The 22,752-nt window shown below is 61.5% G+C and overlaps 1 protein-coding gene across 4 annotated transcripts in view; it reads right to left on the bottom strand.

Annotated features, from left to right (window-relative positions):
- DENND3 (DENN domain containing 3) overlaps positions 1-22,752 on the bottom strand; it is a 50,167-nt gene that overhangs the window by 5,939 nt on the left and 21,476 nt on the right. For all 4 annotated transcript variants that reach the window (XM_059395229.1, XM_059395230.1, XM_059395231.1 and 1 more), the window contains 12 exons: positions 21,573-21,728; positions 20,555-20,651; positions 18,436-18,539; positions 17,779-17,978; positions 16,007-16,528; positions 12,216-12,475; positions 11,302-11,472; positions 10,067-10,196; positions 7,098-7,205; positions 4,406-4,545; positions 2,186-2,340; positions 1,047-1,180 (listed from right to left, as the gene is read on the bottom strand). In XM_059395229.1, the coding sequence (XP_059251212.1) occupies positions 1,047-1,180; positions 2,186-2,340; positions 4,406-4,545; positions 7,098-7,205; positions 10,067-10,196; positions 11,302-11,472; positions 12,216-12,475; positions 16,007-16,528; positions 17,779-17,978; positions 18,436-18,539; positions 20,555-20,651; positions 21,573-21,728 (2,177 nt within the window). The remainder of the gene's footprint in view (positions 1-1,046; positions 1,181-2,185; positions 2,341-4,405; positions 4,546-7,097; positions 7,206-10,066; positions 10,197-11,301; positions 11,473-12,215; positions 12,476-16,006; positions 16,529-17,778; positions 17,979-18,435; positions 18,540-20,554; positions 20,652-21,572; positions 21,729-22,752) is intronic.

The following is a 22,752-nucleotide window of genomic DNA, read 5'->3' as shown; positions in this document are numbered from 1 at the left end:
GGCACTGGCCACCGGGGGAGGCTGCCGCCACACACCGCCACGAGGGCGTCGACGGTAAGAGCCAGCGGGTTTGGTGAAGACGCCAGCGACCCAGAACCCTCCTACGCGGCTGGCGGGAGCGGCACGCAGGGCAGCAGCTTTGAAGGAGAGTCTGACGGCGTCTCTAAGGGGTAAACACGGGGTAACTCCTGGGTGCCATTGTGGGATAATCGCACAAGCACATCGACCTCCCCAAAAGGAGCTGTAGCCAAACATCGCAGGTGGCCCTGAGCACACGAGACTCGCCAACCGCGCGGCCACAGGGTCCGTGCAGGAAAGGCCCGGGACAGGTGACACGGCGGCAGAATCCACAATGGGTTCCCTGTGGGCGGGCGCTGCCCGAAACGCGGCGCAGGGGAGCCCCCCGCGGTGGTGGAAATGCCTGGGCCCCTGGGTGGTTCTGTGATGTATGCTTTGGTCCACAGCCAACAAACGACGAGGTCATGCCTTTTACCTCGTGTAAAACAGGCTTCGAGTCCAGAAAGCCGTGCTCGTGACCATGGCCCTGGCGTGTGGCACAGCCGGGGAAGGCTTGGAAGTGCAGGCGGCACCTGGGCTCTGGGAGGCTCAGAGATGCAGGACCCGCGCCTCCAGCCCCAGCGTCTGCTGGTCCCCGTCACAGCCCGGCAGGGTGCCCCGCCCAGCTCCACAGACACTCCCGGGGTCTGGGTGGAGGCGCGCCCGGCAGGGGGGACGTGGGCCACACACAGAGTGACCGGGCCACAGAGGGCTCCTGGAAGGAGCAGTGATGATTCCCGGGGCACGAGCTGCATTCACGCCCCAAGCAGGGCTCAGCGAGAGCAGAGGCGAGCAGCAGGGAGAGGCACAGTCGCCGGCGTCCTGAGGAGGCCCGAGAAGCCGCCAGCACAGGAGGGGAGCAGGGAGCCTGCAGGCACAGAGCAGGCCCCGCCGGCAGGTGGGAAGACGCAGCACAGGAAATCGGCCACGAGCTCGCATTCCGTGTCCTCTCCCTGGAGCCGGGGGACAGCGGGGGCCCGAGGACTTACAGCACCAGAGGCAGCCATCATGCAGGCTGATGGATGAGAGCCTGCCGCCGGGCAGCTGGAACCTGTCGGTCACCCGCAGGGTGCTCGCATTCCACGCCAGGATGGTCCCGTCCGTGCTGCTCGAGTACACCTTGCTGGGGGTGTGAACACAATGTAAGTTCGGCGGCAACACGCCCAGAGCCCAGAGTCCCCATCCCGCCCCAGCAAACGCTGCCCGCTGGACAGAACAAGGCGTTACGTCGGGACCCACGCAGCAGGCACAGGTGGTCTCCTGAGGGTGCCTCTCGTCGCCCCGCAGCGTCTGCTGCCCGCTCTGCAGAACCGCGACACGACCACAGAGTCAAGTCTAGCCCCTGACGCGGGGCACCAGCCGGTGCGAGGCGGGGCCCCTTCACCTCCCAAGAGCGATTAATCTTCAGCTCAGCTCCTTATGTTCTAAGCCGGGCCCCACAAGGACAGGCGGTGCCCCGAAAACTCAGGGGACAAGGCATGGAGGACAGCAGCCGAGCTGGGGGTGCCTGTGCCCCGTGACCGTGCTCCCCGAGCCGCCGCCGCCTTCCTAGAGGGAAATGGGACCCCTCCGCGCTCTCCACTCTCCCTGGGCCACCTGCTGTGTGCCAGGCCCGGTTCTAAGCACAGGACCCACAGCAAAGACAGGACAGATGGGTTCCAGCCTCTGAGCAGATGTGCTGAACACGGTGAGGACAGCGGAGGAAGCAAGTACACGTGACAGACCGCACCGGATCCCCAAATAGACAGGCGGGGTCCTAACCCCCAGGGCCTCAGAGTGCGGGGCCCTCAGGGAGGCATTCGAGTCAAAGTTAACGGTGGGGCCCGAACCCAGCGTGACTGGCGTCCTTACAGGGGAACCTGCGACACGGGCGAGCAGGGCCACGTGGCAGCCGCGCTCACCCTGCAGGTGGCCCACAGGAGCGACCCGCTCCCCCGTGCTCAGGACCAGAAACGAGTGGGAACATCACCCAACTTGGCTCGCGACGGACCTGCTTGCTTCGCTCTACATGGCCGGCCTGGCCCCCGCAGGCCATCACCCGCCGTGACTGGGACCCCCCCCCGGCTCAGCGCTCACCACCCACCCGGGAGCCCCAGGGCCCCTTCCTCATCACGGAGCCCGGTGGTACCTGGGCGTCCCGCTCTGCACGGCCAAGTCCGTGACGCCGGAGCGGTGGTCGGTGAGCTGCTTGTTGCAGGACATGCTGTGGACGTTGATGATGTAGATGACCGAGTCCTCGGAGCCGACCCACACCTGGTTCTGCTCCGCCATCACCATGCAGTTCTGACACAGGCCGGGGAGAGACACCGTCAGCCGCGCGGTCCCAGCCTCTGCCTCGCTGCCCCCCAACCCCGCACCTCCGCTCCGGGGCACACGGGGGCCATTCCTGTGCACCCCGGTCATGTTCTGTCCACGGACCAGTGTGTAAACTCGTTACATAGTTTTTTCCCCAAGATTCTATTTATTTGACAGAGGGAGAAAGAGCAGCAGAGGGAGGAGAAGCAGACTCCCCACGGAGCAGGGAGCCTGATGCGGGGCTCGATGCCAGGACCCCGGGAGCATGACCTGAGCCGAAGGCAGACAGTAAACCCACTGAGCCACCCAGACGCCCCAGTTTTATTTAGCTTGTGAGAGTGAGAGCATGAGCTGGGGGAGGGGCATGCTGAGTCACCCAGCCACCCCTAAAAATTGGTAGTTGTAATTTTACCAGTAAATATTCCCATAAATTAAAAAAGGAAGCTAGCTTACTAATTTCAGAATTAATCATTTGAAAAAGCCCTTTCTAGGGGTGCCGAGGAGGCTCAGTCGTTAAGTGTCTGCCTTCAGCTCAGGTCATGATCCCAGGATCCTGGGATCGAGACCCGCGTCGGGCTCTCTGCTTGGGGTGGGGGGGGCCTGTGTCTGCGTCTCCCTCTGCCCCTCCCCCGGCTTGTGTTTCTGCTCCTTCTGTCTTTCTGTCAAATAAATAAATAAGATCTTTAAAAGAAAAAAAGTTTACTTGTTTGATACCAAAACTAGTAAGTATTAAAAGAAAAAAGAAGCTCTTTCTCTTAAAGTATCTACCTGAGAACTGGTATAATTTTAGTAAATGTTTTTCTTTAGTGGCCCAAAGATACCTCAGGTAAACTGCTGTGAACGTCAAGTTTCAGGAGAGACAGTGTCTCCTTGAGACAAGTGTCCGAGTTTCTTTCTTGTGAAACGGGACGGAGTACCTCCGGGACAGCAGGAGGGGGTGTTCCCGGAAGCGGGGGAACTTGCCGCACTGCGGGACTGTTGTTACTTGGCCTGCCTGGGGGCAGCAGAGACGGCCCTGTAATGTGGCCTTTTGATTTTATTTTAGCTAGGATTTTAAGTTATTCTCTTATTAACACGTCACTCGGAAATGCACATCACTAAGATGCCACAGCAAAAAACTAAATTTAGAATGCACGGGATTTCCTCAACTGCTGTTTGGTCTCGCGCACTACTGGACCTTAGTAAATATCTTATCTAGACCCTGTTACTTTATGGGCTGAGGCTCCCTATGTGGTTACGGGGGAGTAGTTCAGTAACCTCACAGTCTTGCCAGCGTGAGGTCTGCTGCCGGCGCGGTGAAGAATGCGCCCGGCGCCCAGCAACGCGTGCCTGAATTCATCGTGTTTCTGTTGGTCGCAGCCGTTTGGAAAGCCCAGACTGGGCCCCAGGTGGCCACATTATTTTAAGTGATGGGACGTGGCCACCAAAGTTGACACTAAGTGATGCTGGACGCTGGGGTCCCTAACCCCACTGGACCGTTCTCCTGCTAGAGGAGGAGGGAGGGGGAGGACCTCCCAGCGGCACCTCCCGGGGCAGCAGCTTCTTCGCTGAGAGCGTCCCGAGCAGATGCCTCATCCCGAGCAGATGCCTCCCACCAGGCGGTCGGCGGGAACGTACCCTGAGCTGGGGGTTGCTGTGGAAGCAGGCCCCGGGGAGCACGTGAAACGTGCCCGCAGTGGCCCAATGCGAAGGCCCTGGTGCCTGCGGGTGCCCCACCATGCAGCGCAAGATAAGACCTGGTTTCCAACCCCACAGACGTGAAAACACTGCACACGTCTGCTTGGGATAGGGGACGCGGGTACGAGACAGGACCCCGGATCCGCGTCACTGACCTCCATCCTCGGGTTCCAGGCTGGGGGGCGGCTGAGCCACCGTCTGCTCACGCACGGACGCTAACAGGCTAGAGCAGGTGCGCGGCTAGTGCAACCGAACAGGCCGATGCTGTCGGGCAACGTGTACCCCACCACTGTTGACCGGTGGATGCGTCTATCCTTCCGGAACGCACGGCCCGACCCGGGCAGCCGCCGCGTCGGAGGGCACGGCGCTCACTCACCACCTTGGAATTGCCCGCTTTAAAGCAGTGCTGGTGGACTGTCCAGGAGGAGGCGTCAAACACGGTCACTTTGCCCTCGCTCAGAGCACACCACAGCTTGGGGCGGGCGTCCTCCACTTTCTCTGCTGGGTCCAGGTGCCCTGAGGGAGGAAGCAACCCAAACACGTCTTTAAAGGGAAGCCGGTGACGCCATTCCTCGGGTGCCGCCTGGGGCCCTGCGTGTGCCAGGCCCCGTGCCCACGGGGGACACGCCGACTGACCAGAGAACGACATGGACAGCGGGCAGGGCCCCCGGCCAGGGCGGCTTCCCCGAGCCGGGGTCTGGAGGATGGGCGGGTGGTCTCCGAAGACCAGCAGCCGGAGCGGGGACCGGGAGCAGGGGTGTGCCGGGGACCAAGGCAGGAGGGCGGGCGGTGGGCGAGCCGGGGCGGTGGGCGAGCCGGGGCGGGAGCCGTCGCGCAGCCCGTGTGCGCCCCCACCCCACGACTGCTGCGCACACGTCCCTTGGCTACAAGTCCCCACACACACTGCATCTCGGCCATTCGAACGGTGTGAAGATTCTGGGGTTTGGGGCCGTGACTGGCCTGCACTCCCCTGACGGCACAGGCTCTCATTGCCATGTATGTGGAGGGCGTCTTCTGGGAGCGGGCGTTCTGCTCGCTTGCCTCGGAGCTGGGCGGGGCTCCTCTCTGCGACTTGGGCCTGTTGTCAGCTCTGCTGTGTTACCAACATGCTATCCACGTCCAGACAACCCTGTTCACTCTCTTCAAAGGGTCCTTTTTTTTTTTTTTTAAAGATTTTACTAGAGAGTGAGTGAGCAAGAGAGCACAAGCAGCAGAGGGAGAGGGAGAAGCAGACTCCGCGGAGCAGGGAGCCCGATGCGGGGCTCGATCCCAGGACTCTGAGATCATGACCTGAGCTGAAGGCAGACTCTTCACCGAGTGAGCCCACAGGTACCCAAAAAGTGTCTTTAAAGTCCATCATCTTCACAGTCAAATCCACCAATGTCTTCCTGGCTAGCACTTCCGCACGGTTTCCTTCTCTACCCCGAGGTCAAGGTCATGGCCCTCTGTGTTGGCTGCTAGAAGTTTGCCTGCCTCACTCGTCAGTGCCTCCCCAGGTACCTTCCCGTCCGCTGGGAACTGACTGCGTGACCTGAGGTGTGGCCAAGGGATGCACGATGTCCCAGCGTCATTTATGGTGACGACTGCCTTTCCCTCAAACCCCTGCTCAGTCATATCCCCTCCGGCACCGATCAAGGAAGCATAAATGTGTCGATCTCTCTGGGGTATTCATCCCACAGCTTCCAGGCCCCCTTGGGGAGATGCGGCCCCACAGAGTCAGCCCCACCAGCGACTGGGATGCTTTGAGGCTGGGTGGCGGCGCTGGAGAGCCGGCTCCGGAGCGCTCGGGCAGCACTGGAGTCCGGAGCCACCACTAACGGCTTTACCCGGCTCCCCTTCTCAGCAGCTCCTGACTGGGCTTGTCCCTCTTGCCCCTCAGCGCTGGCCGCAGCCCCACTCCGGTCCTCGCTCCTCAGAGATGGGCAGACACTCCACGGGACAAGGGCTCCACCACTCTTCACGGTGGCCCTTCTGGACGCTCTCAGAGTCACCCAGCCCGTCGTGATGGGAGGCCCGGGTCCAGTCGGTGTTCATGTGCAGGAAGCCGACAAGGTCTGAAATACTCATTTATCCAGACACCAGGACAACACTGTCTCCGTCCGTGGTGTCAGAGTCAACAGGAGCCCTGACTGCAGGAATCCTGCCCGTCTCCAGGGGCACGAGGTCCGACTGGGCTCTGTCCTCCTCCACGTTCCGTCTGTCACTTTGTGGGGTCCTCGTCTGCCGGGGAACGACTTTGCCACCGAGCGGCCATTTGTCCCTCTGGAACCGGAGAGCTGGGGGACACTGTGCAGGCAGAACTGAGGGGACAGGGGAGCACGGCGCGGTGATCATGGTCGCTCACTGCACCCTCTGTGAGCCCAAGCCAAGCGCCCGGACGCGGGTTCTTTCCTGCCCAGAATGAGGTCCTTTGTTTCCCGGCTCCGTGAGCCTCGAGCAACCCTCCTGCCGCAGTCCCGACAAGGAGGGCTTCTGTGAAGGCGTCCTCGTCCCGCTCAGACCTGCAGCGGCGCCCGTTCCTGTCTGGCCTTCGTGCTGCTGCAGCCTGCGGGGAGCCGGGGGGCCCGTGTGCGGGAGTCGGGCTGCACAGCCGCGCGCCAGGAAGATCAGCCGTGTCCTCGGACGCGCCCAGACGCGCCCGCATGCCCACAGCTCGAGAGGAGATCCGGGGCACAGCCGTCGGGACAGCAGGCCCAGATCAAGCGCCCCCGGAGGAAAGGGTGTGAGTGTGAGCGCTGTCCAAACTGTAGAGCACCGTGCGGCATGAGGGACCGCTGAGCAGAGCAGAGTCCCCATGGGGTGCCCCCCAACTCCCTATCAGTCCCCGTGGGCCCCCAGCTGCCGCCTCCCTGACGCAGTCGGGGGGTTTCTACTTATTGAGTGAGCTCGGCAGCCGCTCGTGGACTCGACCTCGTGAAGACCAGAGCTGGGGGAGCCTGCAGAGACCCTGGGTCCCCACGGACACTACATCATGTCCTGCCCCCTTCGCGTCAGGGCTGACCTCAGACACAGACCCAAAGTCCCCGGAGTGCTGAGAAGGGCAGCCGGAAGCCAGCGGCTCTGCTCACCCGGGGTGTACAACAAGACGTCCACGGCGCGGGGCAGAGTCTCTCCTGCCGAAGGGTTGATCTTGTGCTTCAGGGTCTCCGAGGTCGTCTTTGGAACCGCCGTGGGCACTGAAATGCAAGTGCTCTGTTAGCGTCCTATTCTCCGGGAAACTCTCTGCTCTCTCCGGGAGCTTCCGACGCTTGGCCCCAGACCCGAGAGTAAGGCATCCCCATCCTGGCACCCCCCACACCCCGCTGCGAGTGCGGACCACAGGCAAGATGGGGACGCCGCTCACATCCCAGCTGGGAACCAGTGTGACCTCTGTCTGCACTTGGCCATCGCTGATTATCCACTAAAGACAAGACCTTAGCTGTTTCCCAGTGACGAAACCGAGACAACTAGCCCGAGAGCTGTCTCTCAGCCTGGGCCCTGTGGCCACCTCTGGCCATGGCTGTGGTGGCTGTGGGGACGGACCCAGGCACTGAGGGACAGCCAGCAGCAGCCTGGGTGCCCCAGCGGATGCCACATCCGCCCCAACCACAGATGTCTCCAGCCTCCCCCAGTGCCTCCCCGCCGGGTTGGGTGCAGCATTTCATAAGTTTAACTTTTAGATCTTCCATCCTGAGCAGACCCCAGGCTGCTGACAGAAGCCGGGCTTCCTGCCTCGATCCTGTCAAGCTTTGCTCACCCGAGAGCAGTTCTTGTGGGTGACGAGGGGTCAGGGACACTGAGCCGAGACCACCTGCCTTGACCACATGGAGCCAAGTGGACAATTAGAGCAAGCCGGCAGGCGCTGGTGGCCGCCAAGGTGACGGTGTGCCTCGTCTGTAAAGGAGTCAGAAGGCTTTGGCAGAGAACTGAGATAAAGAGCTAAACTGGAGTGTTTGATTTTGTTCCTAATGAAAAAAATAACAACCGCTGGGGCGCCTGGGTGGCTCAGTGGGTTAAAGCCTCGCCTTTGGCTCAGGTCATGATCCCAGAGTCCTGGGATCGAGCCCCGCGTCAGGCTCTCTGCTTAGTGGGGAGCATTCTTCCCCCTCTCTCTCTGCCTCTCTGCCTCCTTGTGATCTCTGTCAAATAAAAAAATAAGAAGCCGCCAATGTCTGCTTCTAAGACTGTTGACAAGAGCCCCTCCCGGTCCCTTCTGCTGGGGTTGCAGTGACCAGAGCATCCTGCCTGCTCCCAGAAAAGGGGGTTCTGGGATGGGGGGTTCCAGGACAGTGGGGGAGGGTCTGCGATACAGGACGGGGGATTCTGGGACCAGGCAGCATCAGCGATCCCACAGACGGCGACAGATGTGACAAAGGGCGACATGCACCAAAGCAAATCAACACTTAGATGTGTTTTTTCTGAATCTGGAAGAACATTTTACTTACATACTTATTTATTTATTTATTTTAAAGATTTTTCTTTATTCATCTGACACAGAGAGATCACAAGTAGGCAGAGAGACAGGCAGAGAGAGAGGGGGAAGCAGGCTCCCCACTGAGCAGAGAGCCCAATGTGGGGCTCAATCCCAGGACCCTGGAAGCATGACCTGAGCCGAAGGCAGAGGCTTTAACCCACTGAGCCACCCAGGTGCTCTGGAAGAACATATTTTTTAAAAAGCCAGCGTCCCCAGCTGTGTGCCCAGGAGCCAGGACAGCATGCGCAAACAGAACCCACCAGTGCGTGTGCCCAGCATTGTTTGCAACAAACAACCCACACGGTCAGCTGATGATGGTGAGCTGAGGGGTCCACCCGCACAGCGGTGCTTAGCCCCAGGATGGAGTGACACAGGACACCTGCTCCAGGACAGGCTCTGAAAGCAGCTTAAGGAAAGACACCCCTCTCAGAAGGACACATGCTGGAGGAGGCGCGTATGAGAAACGCCCAGAACAGGCAAATCCAGAGAGAGAGAGAGAGATAGAGGGGCTCAGTGGTTGCTTGGGGGCTGTGTGGCTCCTACGTGGTACAGGGTCTCTTTCTGGGCGATGAAGGTGTCCTAACATTCCCTCTGGTGATGCTGCACTCGCCCGTGAGTGCGCTAGAACCACGGAGCTGTGCACCGTCCCTGAGTACGGTGTGAAAATTCCATCTCAGCAAAGCCGTGATTTAAGGAAACAGCGCATACAAACAGGACTAGAGATGGTCCTCCGTGGTTCGCGTCCGTGGTTCACCTGTTTCATGAACTTGATGTTGTTGGACCTAACACAGGGCGACCACGGCTCGGAGTGATGGTAGCAGGTAAGCAGTCCCCCTGTTCTATGCAAATCACAGGACTGCTCGCTTCTAGATCATTTAAAAATTGAAATACACAGAAGTAGCTAAAATGATGCATAAAGTTGTTCCTACCCATTTGCTATTTCCTAGACTTAAAAATCCACCCCTGACAAATTAAAACAGCCCACCACGACCAGTGTCCGTATGGCTTCCAGAATGTGAGAGCCCGGACTCAGTGTGCACGCAGGTGATCAGAGAACTCCCAACGGGGGAAACTGACCACATCCAGGGCAAGAAAAGACCCGTCCACCCGGGGCCTCCGCTGGGGCTCCAGTCGATACACCGCACGCACACGGCTCTCCGGGGGGCGCATTCGTGACACACAGCGACCTCGCCAAGGACTCCGCGAGCCACTCAGCAGCCATCCACCGATCCCCAGCACACATGACCAGCTGCCAGAGAGCTGTTGCTGGCAACTAAGAGCCCCGGCAAACAGCACCCAGCGTGTGTGGGACGTCACTCAGAGCTCAAGGGGGAAGCCCCTCCGTGGGTCCTGGTAGGTGCAGAGCGCCCCGGGAAGAGGACAGAAGGACGCGTGTGACGCAGAAATCCGCGCGTTGAAGTGTAAAAAGGGGAAAAGTGAGACATTCAGGATCAGCTCTCACGGCAGCCGGACAAAACTCCGGCAGGCACAGTCGGGGCACCACGGCTCTGGCGCACACCCAGATAAAACTCCGGAAGGCACAGTCGGGGCACCACGGCTCTGGCGCACACAAGCTCTGCTTACTTTCATTCTTCATCCTGTCGAAGTGAGACAGCTTGGAGGCGGCGTAGATGGCGCCGGGCGACGGCAGCGTGCCCACCACGGCGTCCATCAGCAGGACGTGCGTCAGCGCCTGCTGGATGTACTGCGGGTCCTGCGGGAGAGAGGCGCTCGTTTCTACGCAGTCAGCAAAATGCCTGCCAGGCCTGGGGACATTACAGCCAACACCACCTTCGAAAAAGCACGTTTGCCCAGGCTGCTCGGACGGCGGATGCGAGGGGCCGATGTCACGGGACTGCTTTTGTCCGTCCGAGTTAAGCAAACCCTGGTTGCTTATAGCCGGGGTCGGCCCATGTGTTCTGCAGCTACGTGGGCTCCATGGGCCTTGGGATTTCTGTGGCAACCGCTCAGCTCTGCGGCTGCGGCTTGAATAGCCAGAGATGGTCTGTGGCCCGCGGGCTCTAGCTGGACTGTACCGTTTGTGTGAAATAAAGCAGCGGGCGTAAGAGTAGATGGATGGTCTGAAAGTCACGGAACATTCCAAACCCGGCCAGGTCCTGGGCCCCCTCCCCACTCCAGACAAACGATACCTGCCGTAGCCGCGGTCTGGGCCCCGGTTACCGACTCCCTCGCGAGGGCCAGTGCTCCCGTGGGCATGTCTGTGCTTTCTAATGTTTGCCCCTGGGGGGGGGCTGCCTCCCCCACCTTCCCGCCAATGACCAGGGGCCACGCACCCCTCTGCGGCCCCTGAGCTGCCGCCCGTGTGAGTTCCCATCCACGCTCTGCGCACGCGGCTGCGGCTGCTGGCTGGGTCTAGGCAGCCGGACCCTCTGCCCCACCAGCGCCCCATGTGGGCCTCCATCCATGGGCCCTTCGTGCCCGCACCATCCTCGCTGCGTGTACTCAAAGCCACCCGTGTGGCCCAAGTCAGTGGAAACACACAGATCCCTAGGCTGTAAGTGCAAGTCCAGCAGATGACGCGCCCCGGCCAGACCTCTGGTCCTGGGGGGCGGGGGGCGAGGGGTGGAGGAGGAGGCGGCTGGAGCACGGAGTGCCCAGAAGACCCAACTCAGGCCTCGGGGTCCGGCCTCGTTCCTCCAGTGTCCCCAGATGCCACGGGCCACGCCCTAGGCCACCAAACCACGGCATCTCCAGTGCCTCTAGAGGGACCTCATCTGACCCGACGTGAGCTCGTAGGGCCACGCCCGAGCCCGAGACGAGCCGGGGGTTGGGATGAGCAGGCGTGCGCGCCCCCAGACCTTGTGGTCGTCGGCCAGCTTCTTCCCGGCCCACATCTCCTTCACCATCAGGTGCCACAGGTCACACTCCGTCTTCAGGTTAGCCTCAAACACTTCTTTCTTGGACACTGTTTTAATTTTTAAAGTGGGTATTCTCAGAAGCAGAAAAGCTACGGTGGTACTTCTCACTTCCTGTGGAGGCAGAAAAAAGAAGAAGCAGGTAGAGAGGTGTCCCCTGGTGGGAACTCGGGTCGGCAAGGGAAAGTGGCAGAGCTGCCGTCTGGAGATCCCCGCTGCCCTGTGCGCACGCGCCCTGTACGCACTGCCTGGGCCCCCAGCGGCGGCACCCGACCGGGAAGGCAGGCCCAGGACCGAGGGGGCAGAGCTGGGGCTGGCCGGGGCGCAGGACAGGGTGCCCCAGGCGGAGCCTGGTCCCGGGCGGGAGGAGAGGGACGGCCCTGGAGAGGGGCCTCCATGTGACCGTGCTGTCAGACACCAGTCCCAGCGACTGGACCCCCACCCGTGTCTGAGAGTTCACGGGCTTTCCTGGCCGACCCAGGCCATGACCTATCGGCACAGCCGCACAAAGGCTCTCGTCCGCGGGGTTCAAACAGGGTTCACTCACTCCTGCCTCCTGAAATGCTCCTCCTTTGGAATTCCAGGCGGCAGTCTGCGCGAGCCAGTGTGGGGGGCTGGAGGACGGGGCTGGGGGGCACCCACAGGCCACCTTCACACCGGCTGCCGTGCCTTCCCGCCTCTCCGTCCCCAGCAGTACTCCGAGCTGGATTAACACATCCAGCTCGCCTCGCGAAGACACACGTAAGGCTCAAGGGGAGGCCAGAACCAAGTGTCCTCGGTGGGGAAGACGATCACATCTACACTCGAAGGGCCCCTCCTGGCAGCAAGCAGCGCGGGCCGGCTGGCTGCACTCTTACCTCTATGTTCCTGAAGGTGGAAATCTCCACGTAGCCCGGTCTCCCTTCCGTCAGGAGGAACAGGCGCTTCTGGGTCATGGCGATCTTGCCCACGCCGCGGTTCGTCTTGACGGAGCTCGACAGCTTGTACACACACTCGTTCTTGTCCAGATGCTCCATCACCGACAGAGGCAGACTGACCTCCTGGGCTTCTGCTTCTGCCTCTTTCCAGCAGTTGTAAAAATCTTTGAATGTTTCTGGGTCAATCTGTTTCTCGTGTCCTTGGTTTGGTAGAGAAGACGGATTTCTTAGCGCTACATACACGGCCTGGCAGATGTCCGCCCCCCCAAGACGTGGCGCACTGTCCACACATGCCAGCAGGGGGCGCCAGCACCCAGGTCTCCCCACCCCAGCTGCCCAAGCCCAGGGTGGGCATTCAATCCCGGGGAAGGGGACTGCTGTGTGGCCTGACCCCGGTGGCCACAGTAACTCTTGGGGCATTTTTCACAGTGTCAAAGCCCTGGGGCACCACTGGACCCAGTGGCAGGCATCCCAGGGCCATGAGGGGAGATAGTCCTCAGAGGAAACAAATGCTAAAGAGACCAGATCCTTGGTGACCCTCTTCCACCACTGGATCAAGCCTTGCCTGAAGCTAGCTCTATCTCAGTATTGTTTGGTTACGTGAGCAAACAAGTTATTTGTAACCAAGACAAACCTGATACAGTAACCTTTCTAAACACCCAACAGTCATGGGCTCTGGAGTCAAAGAGAGACCCAGGTCTGGAGCCCAGCCGCCCTGGTTAGTGGTGGGACTTCAAGCAAGCTGTGTAGGGGAGCCACCTGCTCATCCCTACAGTGGAAGTGGGACCACCCCAGTCCCACTTCACCGACTGCCAAGAAGTCCGGCTCACTCTGACCCCCACGGCTCCCTGTGTCTGCTGCTGCCTTGGCCGGGTTCTGCCTCTGCTCTCATCCCTCGGTCATGCAGTGGGTCCCCTCCCCCCAACCCATCCTGCACAGGAACAAACACCCACACAGCTTCGCAGTCTGCTGCCCTCGGCACCCGGAATGCCCTAAGACACAAGAAGGCACTCCCTCTCTCTCGTTCAAACACGTCAGGGCTCCTCGTCTACATCAGCCCCAAATTCCTCCAGGACGGGGCCCCTCTGGCCCTTCACACACCCACATTCCAGTCAGACTGAGTATATTCTGAAACAGGCCTACATCACATGCCTCTGCACACACTGGCCCCGGATGTTTGGACCAGAGAACTCTTACGCATTCTCTGCAACACCCTGATAAAACCGCAGGGATGACCACCTCACATGCACCCTTCCGTGCCACGGTGGCTGTCCCGGCTGCGCAGCCGCCAAGCTACACACACGGCTCACTTCCACACCGCTGCACACGACACAGGGTCCCTTCGACCCTCCCATACCCGCAGGAGGCCGGCACTGTTGGCGGCCTGTTCACAAAGCAGGAAGCCGAGGCACGGGGAGGAAAAGCGCTGCTGGCAGGCGGGTGTGGGGCCAGGCCCCGGCTGTGCACGCGGGTGGCCGTGCCGTCCTGCCGTGCCCTCCCTGCAACCCGCTGGATGCTGGATCTGAAACGGCCAAAAGACACGGAAAAGGTCCAGGGCAGCCACGTCCCCACTCCAGCTCCAGAACGCGGTGTTGGGACAGTCCCCCAGGGACTTGGCTATCACAGCCACCCGTGAGTATGGCCTAACTGAGCTGTCCCTGCGGCTGTCAGCAGGTCTTGGCCACCACCCCCGCCGGGGCAGCGGCGAAACTGGACAATGCAAGCCTGCGGACACCACGCATATCCATGAGCACCACGTGTCCACCGCGCACTTGGGGGGGCCGCCACGCACCCCCACGGCTCCTGCATGCACCCCTGTAGACAGGTCACATCCACTTGTCCCCAGTTCTGCCCAGAAACCCTGGCTGTTCCCTTGAGTGCCCGTCACCCACACACCCCTATCCGGGCCCCAAGCTTGCACACACGTCCACCTCCCTGCCCTGCGGCCTGTCGGGGGCAGCCACCGGTCCTGCAGTGTCAACACCAGACTCTGAAATGTCTGTGAACATGTACGACGACAAGACAGTGACGGGAATCTTCTGAACGAAATCTCAGATGTGTTCTCAGACCACAGCAACTCGTTCTGAGACAGCAGCGCTCGTCTGAGCTCACAGAGCTCTTCTGACGCGCAGCTGTTAGGCTGAAATGTCCATTGGGTGTTGCCTGTGCTACAGCGGCTCACACACCCCAGGGTCGGGACCATTAACTAATTTTGTGATGTGAACGGAACCAAAGTGACAACCAGGCCGTCAATGGCCCATCCACATGGGCCACGTCCGCTGGTTCCCCCCACCATCCCTCCGTGGCATCCTCTGGGTTGCTGCTAGCATAAATCTGGAAGCTGGACACTGTCCACATGTCCAGCCATTAAACTATGCTTCCCAGGCAGCTACAGGCTGTGGAACACACTTCTGGCCACAGGAGTGGGGACAGACCCTGTGCTTCCCACTGGGAGAACAGTGCTCCCTGGGGCCATCGGCGCACCATGCCATGAAGCCACAAGGCACACCAGGAGAGCCTGGTGACATCTCGGATCAGCCACGCACAGCCTGGATGTCTCGCTCCCGAAGAACAGTAACACCAGTGGCCATACACCACCGTATCTCAGGCCTCGCCCCTGAACAGGCTGGCCCTGCGTCCTTGTAGAGGCCACCCAAAGGGAAGGGGCAGGGTCTCCCCTGAGGGCTGCTGAGTCATGGGGGCCCATGCTCCCCCTTCCCGACAGCCCCACACACTGCTGCCCAGGCCTCTCTGTGAGCACCTGTCCCCCTCAGACCCAGCTGGCCGAGCCAGCCCACGGGGACCCTGGATGAGACCGGGGAGATGCTGCCGGGCTGCAGGGGACACAAGGCCCTCCCACGTGGCGTGAGGAAAAGACAAACATCTAGTGTAGAAACGGACAGAAGACACCAGAGCAGCTCCAAGCGTGCGAGCGGACGCTCATCAGACCAGCTGGACATCCAGGACAGCAACGTGGGTGTGTCACGGGCCGTGCTGCCCCGAGGGCAAGGAGGCGGCTCGCTGGCAAGACGGCGGTCCCCCCACCCCGACTGGGTTCTCAGCACCAGCCCCCGGGAGACCCAGCACAACTGGGCACAACATACAGAAGCGGGCACAGTGAAGCTCACTAGGGCAGTGAGGCCCAGGTGCCACCGATGGCCGCGCAGACAGGTGCGACGTGCCCTGTTCCCGCTGTGCTGCCATCGGCCGGTCCAGTGAATAAACCGGACAGTGAGCTGTGACAGCAGAAGGCTAAGTAACGGAGCGACCACGGACGACGCGGCCGGACGCACACACGTTGTCTGAAACCACGCGCACCCACGTACCGCGTTCAGTAAGCACGTAAAGACCTGGTCGGAGGAGCAGACTCAAGCTGGGGACGCTGGTCCCTTTGTGGGGGTGGGGGTGGGCAGAAAGGTCCCAAACGAGCCAGGCAGTGGTCATAAATATGGCAGTGTGCCCGTCTGCGCCATCGGGTCACGTGAAACGTTCCCGCCGCCCCGGCAGGGGGGCAGTGGGGATGGCACCGTGGGTGGGGCCCCGGGATAGCGGCGAGCCTGCCGCAGCTCCGGACTCTGCACGCTCCCCGAGACCCTAGGGCGGCCCCTCGCCCCCCGCAGGTCCTGCGATTGCCTTTCAGGTGGAGCCCCCTGCCACGGGCTCACAGTGGGGTTGGCAGACTCGGCCCCATGAGCTTCCACCCCACCGTCTGGGCCCCGCCGGCCGCTTACCCACAGTGAGCGCCTCAAACAGTCGGTGAATGATGTCCGTGTCCTTCACGATGCCTGACTCCTGGACCCTCCTCACGAAATCGTCCAGCTGCATGTGCTTCTTGGGCAGCTCGAAGTTCTTCACGCGGTCGTCAGGCTTCGTGGCCTCGCCGGCCTTGTCTACCACCTCGCTGATGAGCCGTCGCAGCTCAGGCACCTGCTCGGCCTGGGCGCGCTGGGGGCCCGACAGGGACCGCACCGTCCTCCGCACGAGATCGGCGGGAAAGATCCGGATGTCTGTCTTATAGAGACTCTGGAAGTCCAGCAGGGCGTCCAACAGCTGCCCATGCATCAGGTGCACTGCCCCACGGAGGTAGAAGTACCGGGCCAGGAGCACGGAGCTGTCAGGGGCCAGGAGGCTCATGGCCTTGGTGAGCTGGGCGACGCAGTCGGCGTAGTAGGCCTGCACGCACTGGCTCACCAGCGGGAAGTGGATCTCCGGGATCTTGAACATGTACGTCGGCTTCGGACTCACATTCAGAGCTAGAGCCGAGAGGAGACACGTGCACCATCAGCAGACGTGAGAACAGACCCAGGTCCCCGTCACCTTGTCTGCGTCAACGTTCTGGGCCCTGGGTGCCATGTCAAGCGAGAACCTCTGTGCCTCTTCCAGAAAGCTCCACGTGCCCCCGAGCTGAATGCCCCCCCCACACTCCTACGGCACCCTGAGAGTTCAGAATGATCTTATTTGCTAGGACGCTAGCACTAAACGGAAACACCCGGTAGTGAGTCTTCGCGGGAGGGTCATGCTGACGACACAGGCGCGATACGCCACTGGGCAGCTCCAAGCCCCAGAAACTGCTGGTTTCGTTGAGCTGGACGGCCACTCCGTGAGAAGGCCATGGCCATCAACCCCATCGTACAGACGTGCAAACTGAGGCTTCACACGTCCCATGGGCCCAGAGCCAACCTCATCCCCGTGTGTCTCCCACTAATTCCTTCCACAAATGTCACTGAAGGGCCTCTCCGGTGGCACCAGGGGACCAGGACCTGGCCAGTCGTGTGGGGAGGCCCTTCAACCCAGGGAGACAGAGTCTCAGCTGTGAAACCCAGAGGAGAGGAAGGCCCCTGGGGTGGGGGTAACTGCAGGCGAAGGTTCAGAGGTCGGGGAGGGCAGAGCACCTTCCCACAGTGGAGTGAGCACAGCCGGGGGTGAAAAACATCCCTGGGTTTGACAAGAAAGGAATTACAGGCCCAGAGAGGGGACGCCAGCTGCCTAGACTCACACAGCGAGGAGAGAAACACAGCGGAAGAAGACACAGCACTACCTCCAGGATGCCTACTCTGTCATGGAGGGCTTTTCTCTTGGACACACGGCCCCCACTGCGGCCGGCCAGGTGCTCCCCTCCCTCGGCCCGCCGCTCTGCTGTGTGCGGTCACCAGGGGGCAGCACCGGGTACCGGTGGCCTCAGCCTGAGGCAGCGGCCACGGGACCTCGCCCCACCCCTAGCTCACGGTGTTTTATACGGACACACAGACACGCATGTACGTGAGGGACACCGAAACCGTGCACAGCCGCAAGCTACGGCATGTGACTGGGGGTGGAAAATACGGGTAAGAAAGCATATCCCGTAACGAATAAGTTTGCAAAATAAACACTCGAGAAATATTTCAAACACTCAAACCGCGAAAACAAAAACAAAACCCGCATTCCCCTGCACAGAGACAGAGCCCGGCGCGTTCAGCGACTCGCTAGCGGCGGGAGCCACGTGCAGACGGGGCTGGTTTATCACCTATGCTGCCGCTTCCGCAGCCCGCGGTGTCCACTTTGCGAAGCGACGCGTTCCGGGCGGGCAGCTCGGGGACGGCGATGTCCTGCAGGTTGGGCATGCTGACTACCATTCGCCTGTGGGCGATGTGCAGGGGCGAGAATTTCCGTGAGGTCATCTTCTCGATGGTGGGTCTTCTTGGGCTTACCAGCATCCCGTTTAATCTGGGGTCAGAAAAAAGCAACACCTTGTCGATACGAGTACGGCCGCAGAACACGTCTCAGCACCCGAGCCTCTTCTCCACGCGACACCCGCGGCCCGCTCTTCCCGCACGCGAGCGGGACACAGAGCGGGAGCTCAGCGTCTGTCTGCCCCCCGTGCGGCCAGCGGCTGGAGGACAGACAGACTGTCCCCTGGAAGGGACACAGATAGACGAAGTCTGTCAGGAACAGCATGGGAAGAGCTGGAACAGCATGCCGGGCAGCAGCGGCAAAGGGAAGCCCAGAGGCAGGGCGTGCACACGGTGCTCGGTGTCCCCCCAGACAGAAGCTCTTGGGGACGAGCCCCACGTGTTATATGTTTCTGAATGTGAGATTTTCTGGTCGACGTGTCATTCATCCCCCAAATGAACCCATGCTGCTCAAGTGTCTGGTCCCGAGTCATGCGCGTGGCCGACAGCACCTGTCCTCTTCGGACTGCGTGTGGAGGTCCATCTGGGCGAAGGCGTCCATCCTTCTGCTGAGCCGGGCTTTAAGGAAAGAGTGAAACATGTAGGTATCCAACACCTGAAACAGACCACGGAAGGCCACTTACCGCTGTGCTCTTGGCCTTCGCCGAGCCGTCCGAGCAGCCTCCGGGCCCCTTCCCCGCCAGCCACGACCTGTCCCCAACCCCCAGCTCCTCAGACACAAGGTCCTAAGCAGGCAGCTGTCCCCACTGATTGCACCCTGCAGTGCTGGCCTCCAGGTCCTCCCCAGGCCACTGCCACAAGCCGCCATTCTGTGTCTGAGGTCACCGAGCTTTCAGAAGTTCAACCACTTCCCCCCATGACAGCAAGAGCCAAAGTGCCAGTGCCCTGTGGCCTCTGATTCCAGATCTCCGGGGACCAGAGCTTCCTCCTCACAGAGGCTCCTCACAGCAAGTGCCTGCAGCTCCCATGACCGAGCCCTGGACTCTCACTGGACAAGGCGACCCTCCAGCAGCCAGGGCTTGTCCCCACCTTGTCCCCACACTGCTCCCTGCTGTGGGCCAGCAGCCTGCAGGGAACAAGGCCCAAGCCCACAGGCCACTGCTCCGCTGGGTGACAGGAGAGCTTCAGGGGCACAGGGCCCATGAGGAGAGTGTTGGAAACCCACGTGCGAAACACCCGCACGAGAATGACGGCAGGAGTGGGCGGGACGGAATGGGAGGTGGCAGCCGTGGCTCACGGGGACCACGGGAGAGCTCCCCACGAGCCGACCGAGCAGGGAGCTCGGCTCCGGCACCTGTCACAGCTGTGACCCAACTGCGAGCAGGGCTCCCGCCTTTGCTCTGGCCCTGCGAGCATCCCTGTGGCTTCTCTCTGTGCTTGTCTGGGGCGCCTTTCGTGGCAGGGTCCCTTGTGGGCAGCATCTCACGGGCCAGGCTCTACGCCCTGGGCAGGGGGCATGGAGGGAGCGGATGGCCGGGGCGCCCGTGAACGGGGGAAGCGTGTCTGTCCAGCAAATGTCAGAGAGCAGACATGAGGGCGCGGGCAGTGCCCAGAGAGAGGCAGAGGCTGCCGGCCAGCCCACACGAATGACCCTTGTGTGGACCTCAGTTGTGAGAGGAGCCACGGCACGGGAGCTCAGACACCCCTCGGGTCATCAGCTGGACGGGGTGCCATGGAGGGCAGCAGCCCAGAGACCCGCCTGGAGCTCAGGGCTGAGGCAGCTCTGCAGAGAAAGTTCGGGAAGTCTGCGCGGGGGGGCCCCCTAACCTGGGCTGGGCGCGGAGGCTCTGCCCCGGAGGGGGAAGCACGCGGAATGAGGCAGAGAGGAGCGGGCAGGAAGAGCAGGGGGAGGCCTGGGAGCTCTTGGTGGCCGGGGCAGCAGCTCCTACAGGAGGAAGGAGACCAGCCCCCGGGGAAAGGTGCTCTCGCCCACCTGGAAAATGTGTGAACAGCCCTAAGATCAGCACCAGCCACACCAGCTGCCAGCTCAAAGCCCCAGACACGACTCCTCAAAACAGACACGATCAGACATGTTCCATGGGCTTGTGAGCAGGGGACCGACCCAGCGCCCCGTGCCGCGTCCGAGAGGAGGGCCCCGCGGCCGTGTGCCTGCGACAGAAACCATCTGGGCCGAGGGATGGCTCCCAGGCACACGCGTCTGTCAACATGTCTCAGGCGTGGGTGCGTTTCGTAACGGGGAACTACACGGTGCAGAGCAGATCAAGAAACTGAGATGGAGGGAGCAGCTGGGGGGCTCAGTGGGTTAAGCCTTTGCCTTCGGCTCAGGTCATGATCCCAGGGTCCTGGGATCGAGCCCCACATCAGGCTCTCTGCTCAGCAGCGAGCCTGCTTCCCCCCTCTCTCTGCCTACTTGTGATCTCTGTCTGTCAAATAAATAAATAAAATCTTTAAAAAAAAAAAAAAGGAAAAAACTGAGATGGGGCCAGAGGGTCCAAAGGAACCAACCAAGCTGGAACGAACTTTCTGGAAACACTAATACTGCACGAAACACTCACAGACGCTGAGAGAGCGTCCCCGTAGGGTGCCGTGATCACAGACCCGGGTGTGGGACAGGACCCGGAGTGCGCACCAGCCCCGCCCGCTCCTCACCTGCCGGTAGAACCGCTGGTCGCCCGGAGCCCTGGTTTTGAGAAACTCCTCACTGTTGAACACCCTGTGCTCGTAATTCAGGTGGTTCTTCACGTCCCTGACAAGGAGAGAGACAGTCTAAGTGTGGAAGCATCCTTCGATACGGGAGACAGCCACGGCGATTTGGCAGCACAGAAAGGACCAAAAGGTCAGTTTGCAAGCCCGGTCCCACGTGCCGGCAGGGCTGGGTTGGGGCGCGCCCTCTCCTCCAGCTGCTTTGGGACAAGCATGGTGTCCCCTCCCCAGGGACCCTCACGGCCCTCTTCCCCTTCCAGCCCCTCCTTCCTCCTGCACATGACAAAGAGGACACGAGGGGGCGACCCTGGACAGATCGACCCTGGGCATGAACACGTATGATCTGCCGCGGCTAAGTACAGTCTCCACTGGGGTCAGCGAGCCCGCGGGCCACATTCCCTAGTTGGACCCTCAACGCTTTCCTTCTGTTGACAAGGGAACACTTGTCTGAGGACACAGAGTTGACCCTCTGTATTCAGTCTCTGCTTTTTTACAATTCGTCAAGCTTATAAGGTGTTAAGAAAACAAAACAAAACAGCCTTGTTTGCAAAAGATTTCATTCCAAAAGAACAAAATTAAAAGAATATATCTGTGTCTGTACTGACTATGCCATTCGAGCAAGGGACACAACCTGCTACGACACACGGGCCTGTTTTCTCCTGATCACTTCTTTGTCCTATGGGGAGTCACGCCAGCTAAGAACGCAGCCGCCGAATGACAAACAGGACGGCGGCACCAGCGGGAGTGGAGACAGAGGGAAGAGGCCTCCTGACGGGGACAGATTCTGAGTGCTGCCGCCTGCTGGGGGCTGGGGGGGCCAGCTTCGTTCCCGCAGTGACCCGATGTCCCCACCCCGGGCAGCCCCGGGCCGCAGCCGGCATGAGCCCCACCGGCGGCCCGGGGCCAGAGGGGCGAGGCCCTCAGCCGCGTCCACCCGGGGCTGCCCGCCGCGGCTCTCCGGTACCTGAAGACGTCCACGAGCAGCTGCAGCGCCGCGTGCTGCACCTGGCAGTTGAGGCTCCGCTGCCAGGCCCGCCGGCGCGCGCGCCCCTCGTTCAGGTCCGTGCTGGCGCCCAGGTGCGCGAGGTCCAGCTCGTGGTGCAGCCGCAGGCTCTGGACCCTGGGAAGGACGGCGGGACGCTGAGCACCGCAGGCCGGGACCGCGCTCACGGGTGGGGAGAACGCGCTCCCAGGGGCACCGACACTCCGGGTGCTGGGAAGGCACGTCGGGAACTTCTGTGCCGGGACGGCAAACACCTGCCCCGGAGCGTCCAGTCCCTGCTCCACACGAACAGCTCACCCGTGCCGAGGCCACGGGGGCCTCCGCGTGGCTGCTCCGGTTTCCACCTGAGCCAGATTCGTCCCTGCCCGGCTCTGCCCTGCGACAGCACACACCCTGCACCCCAGGAAGGACAAAGGGCTTCCAGTGCAGGCTGCCTCCTGGCCGGGGCTGCCCACCACCGTGCCCCGTCTGGGAGGACCAGATGGACCCAAGGGCCTGTGTGTCACCGCTCGCAGCCATCCGCTCTCCAGATACCCGGCACCGGCATCCGGCCACCCCGGGGTCCCCCACCTCCCCAGCACGATCAAGGCCACAGCTCTAGAGACCATCTGGCAAGCGTGCGGGTTACTGCAGAAGACACACGCCCAATGCACTTGCGTCTGCCCCGTGTTTCCTGAGCGCCCCCAAACGCCAGGTGCCATCTGGGCGTGGGCTGCGTGGGGACCACAGGCCAAGCAGCAGGGTGGGGCTTACATTCAATGGAGAAGAAAAAGAAAAACAGAGGAGCACACCCCAAATAGGAGGTCATGGGGCGGGGGGAGGATCCGAGGCCAGGACAGCCGGAAAAGAGCCCGCTGGTGGCTGGAGGGGGCCTCTCGAGGACCCTAGTCCTGCAAGGTGAGACGCCAGACAGACGGGAACGCCCCGAGCAGGGCTAGCCGCCAGCTGGAGGCCCCGCAGGAGCAGGAGTTGTGGGAGGGGTGGGCGGGGAGGCAGGCTGAGACCAGGTCCAAGTAGCCAGCAGGGCTAGGGCGGGCTGGGGAGCGCTCTAGATTCACCCCTGCATGTGACAAGAAGCTGTTCCTGGGGACGGTGTCCCAGCCCCACTGACCCCAGCTGACCCGTTCAGGTACCCCCACTC

This window comes from Mustela nigripes, chromosome 3 (genome assembly GCF_022355385.1).
Source record: "Mustela nigripes isolate SB6536 chromosome 3, MUSNIG.SB6536, whole genome shotgun sequence".
In the NCBI taxonomy this organism is placed as follows: Eukaryota; Metazoa; Chordata; class Mammalia; order Carnivora; family Mustelidae; genus Mustela; species Mustela nigripes.
This window is presented reverse-complemented; position numbering and strand designations above follow the sequence as displayed.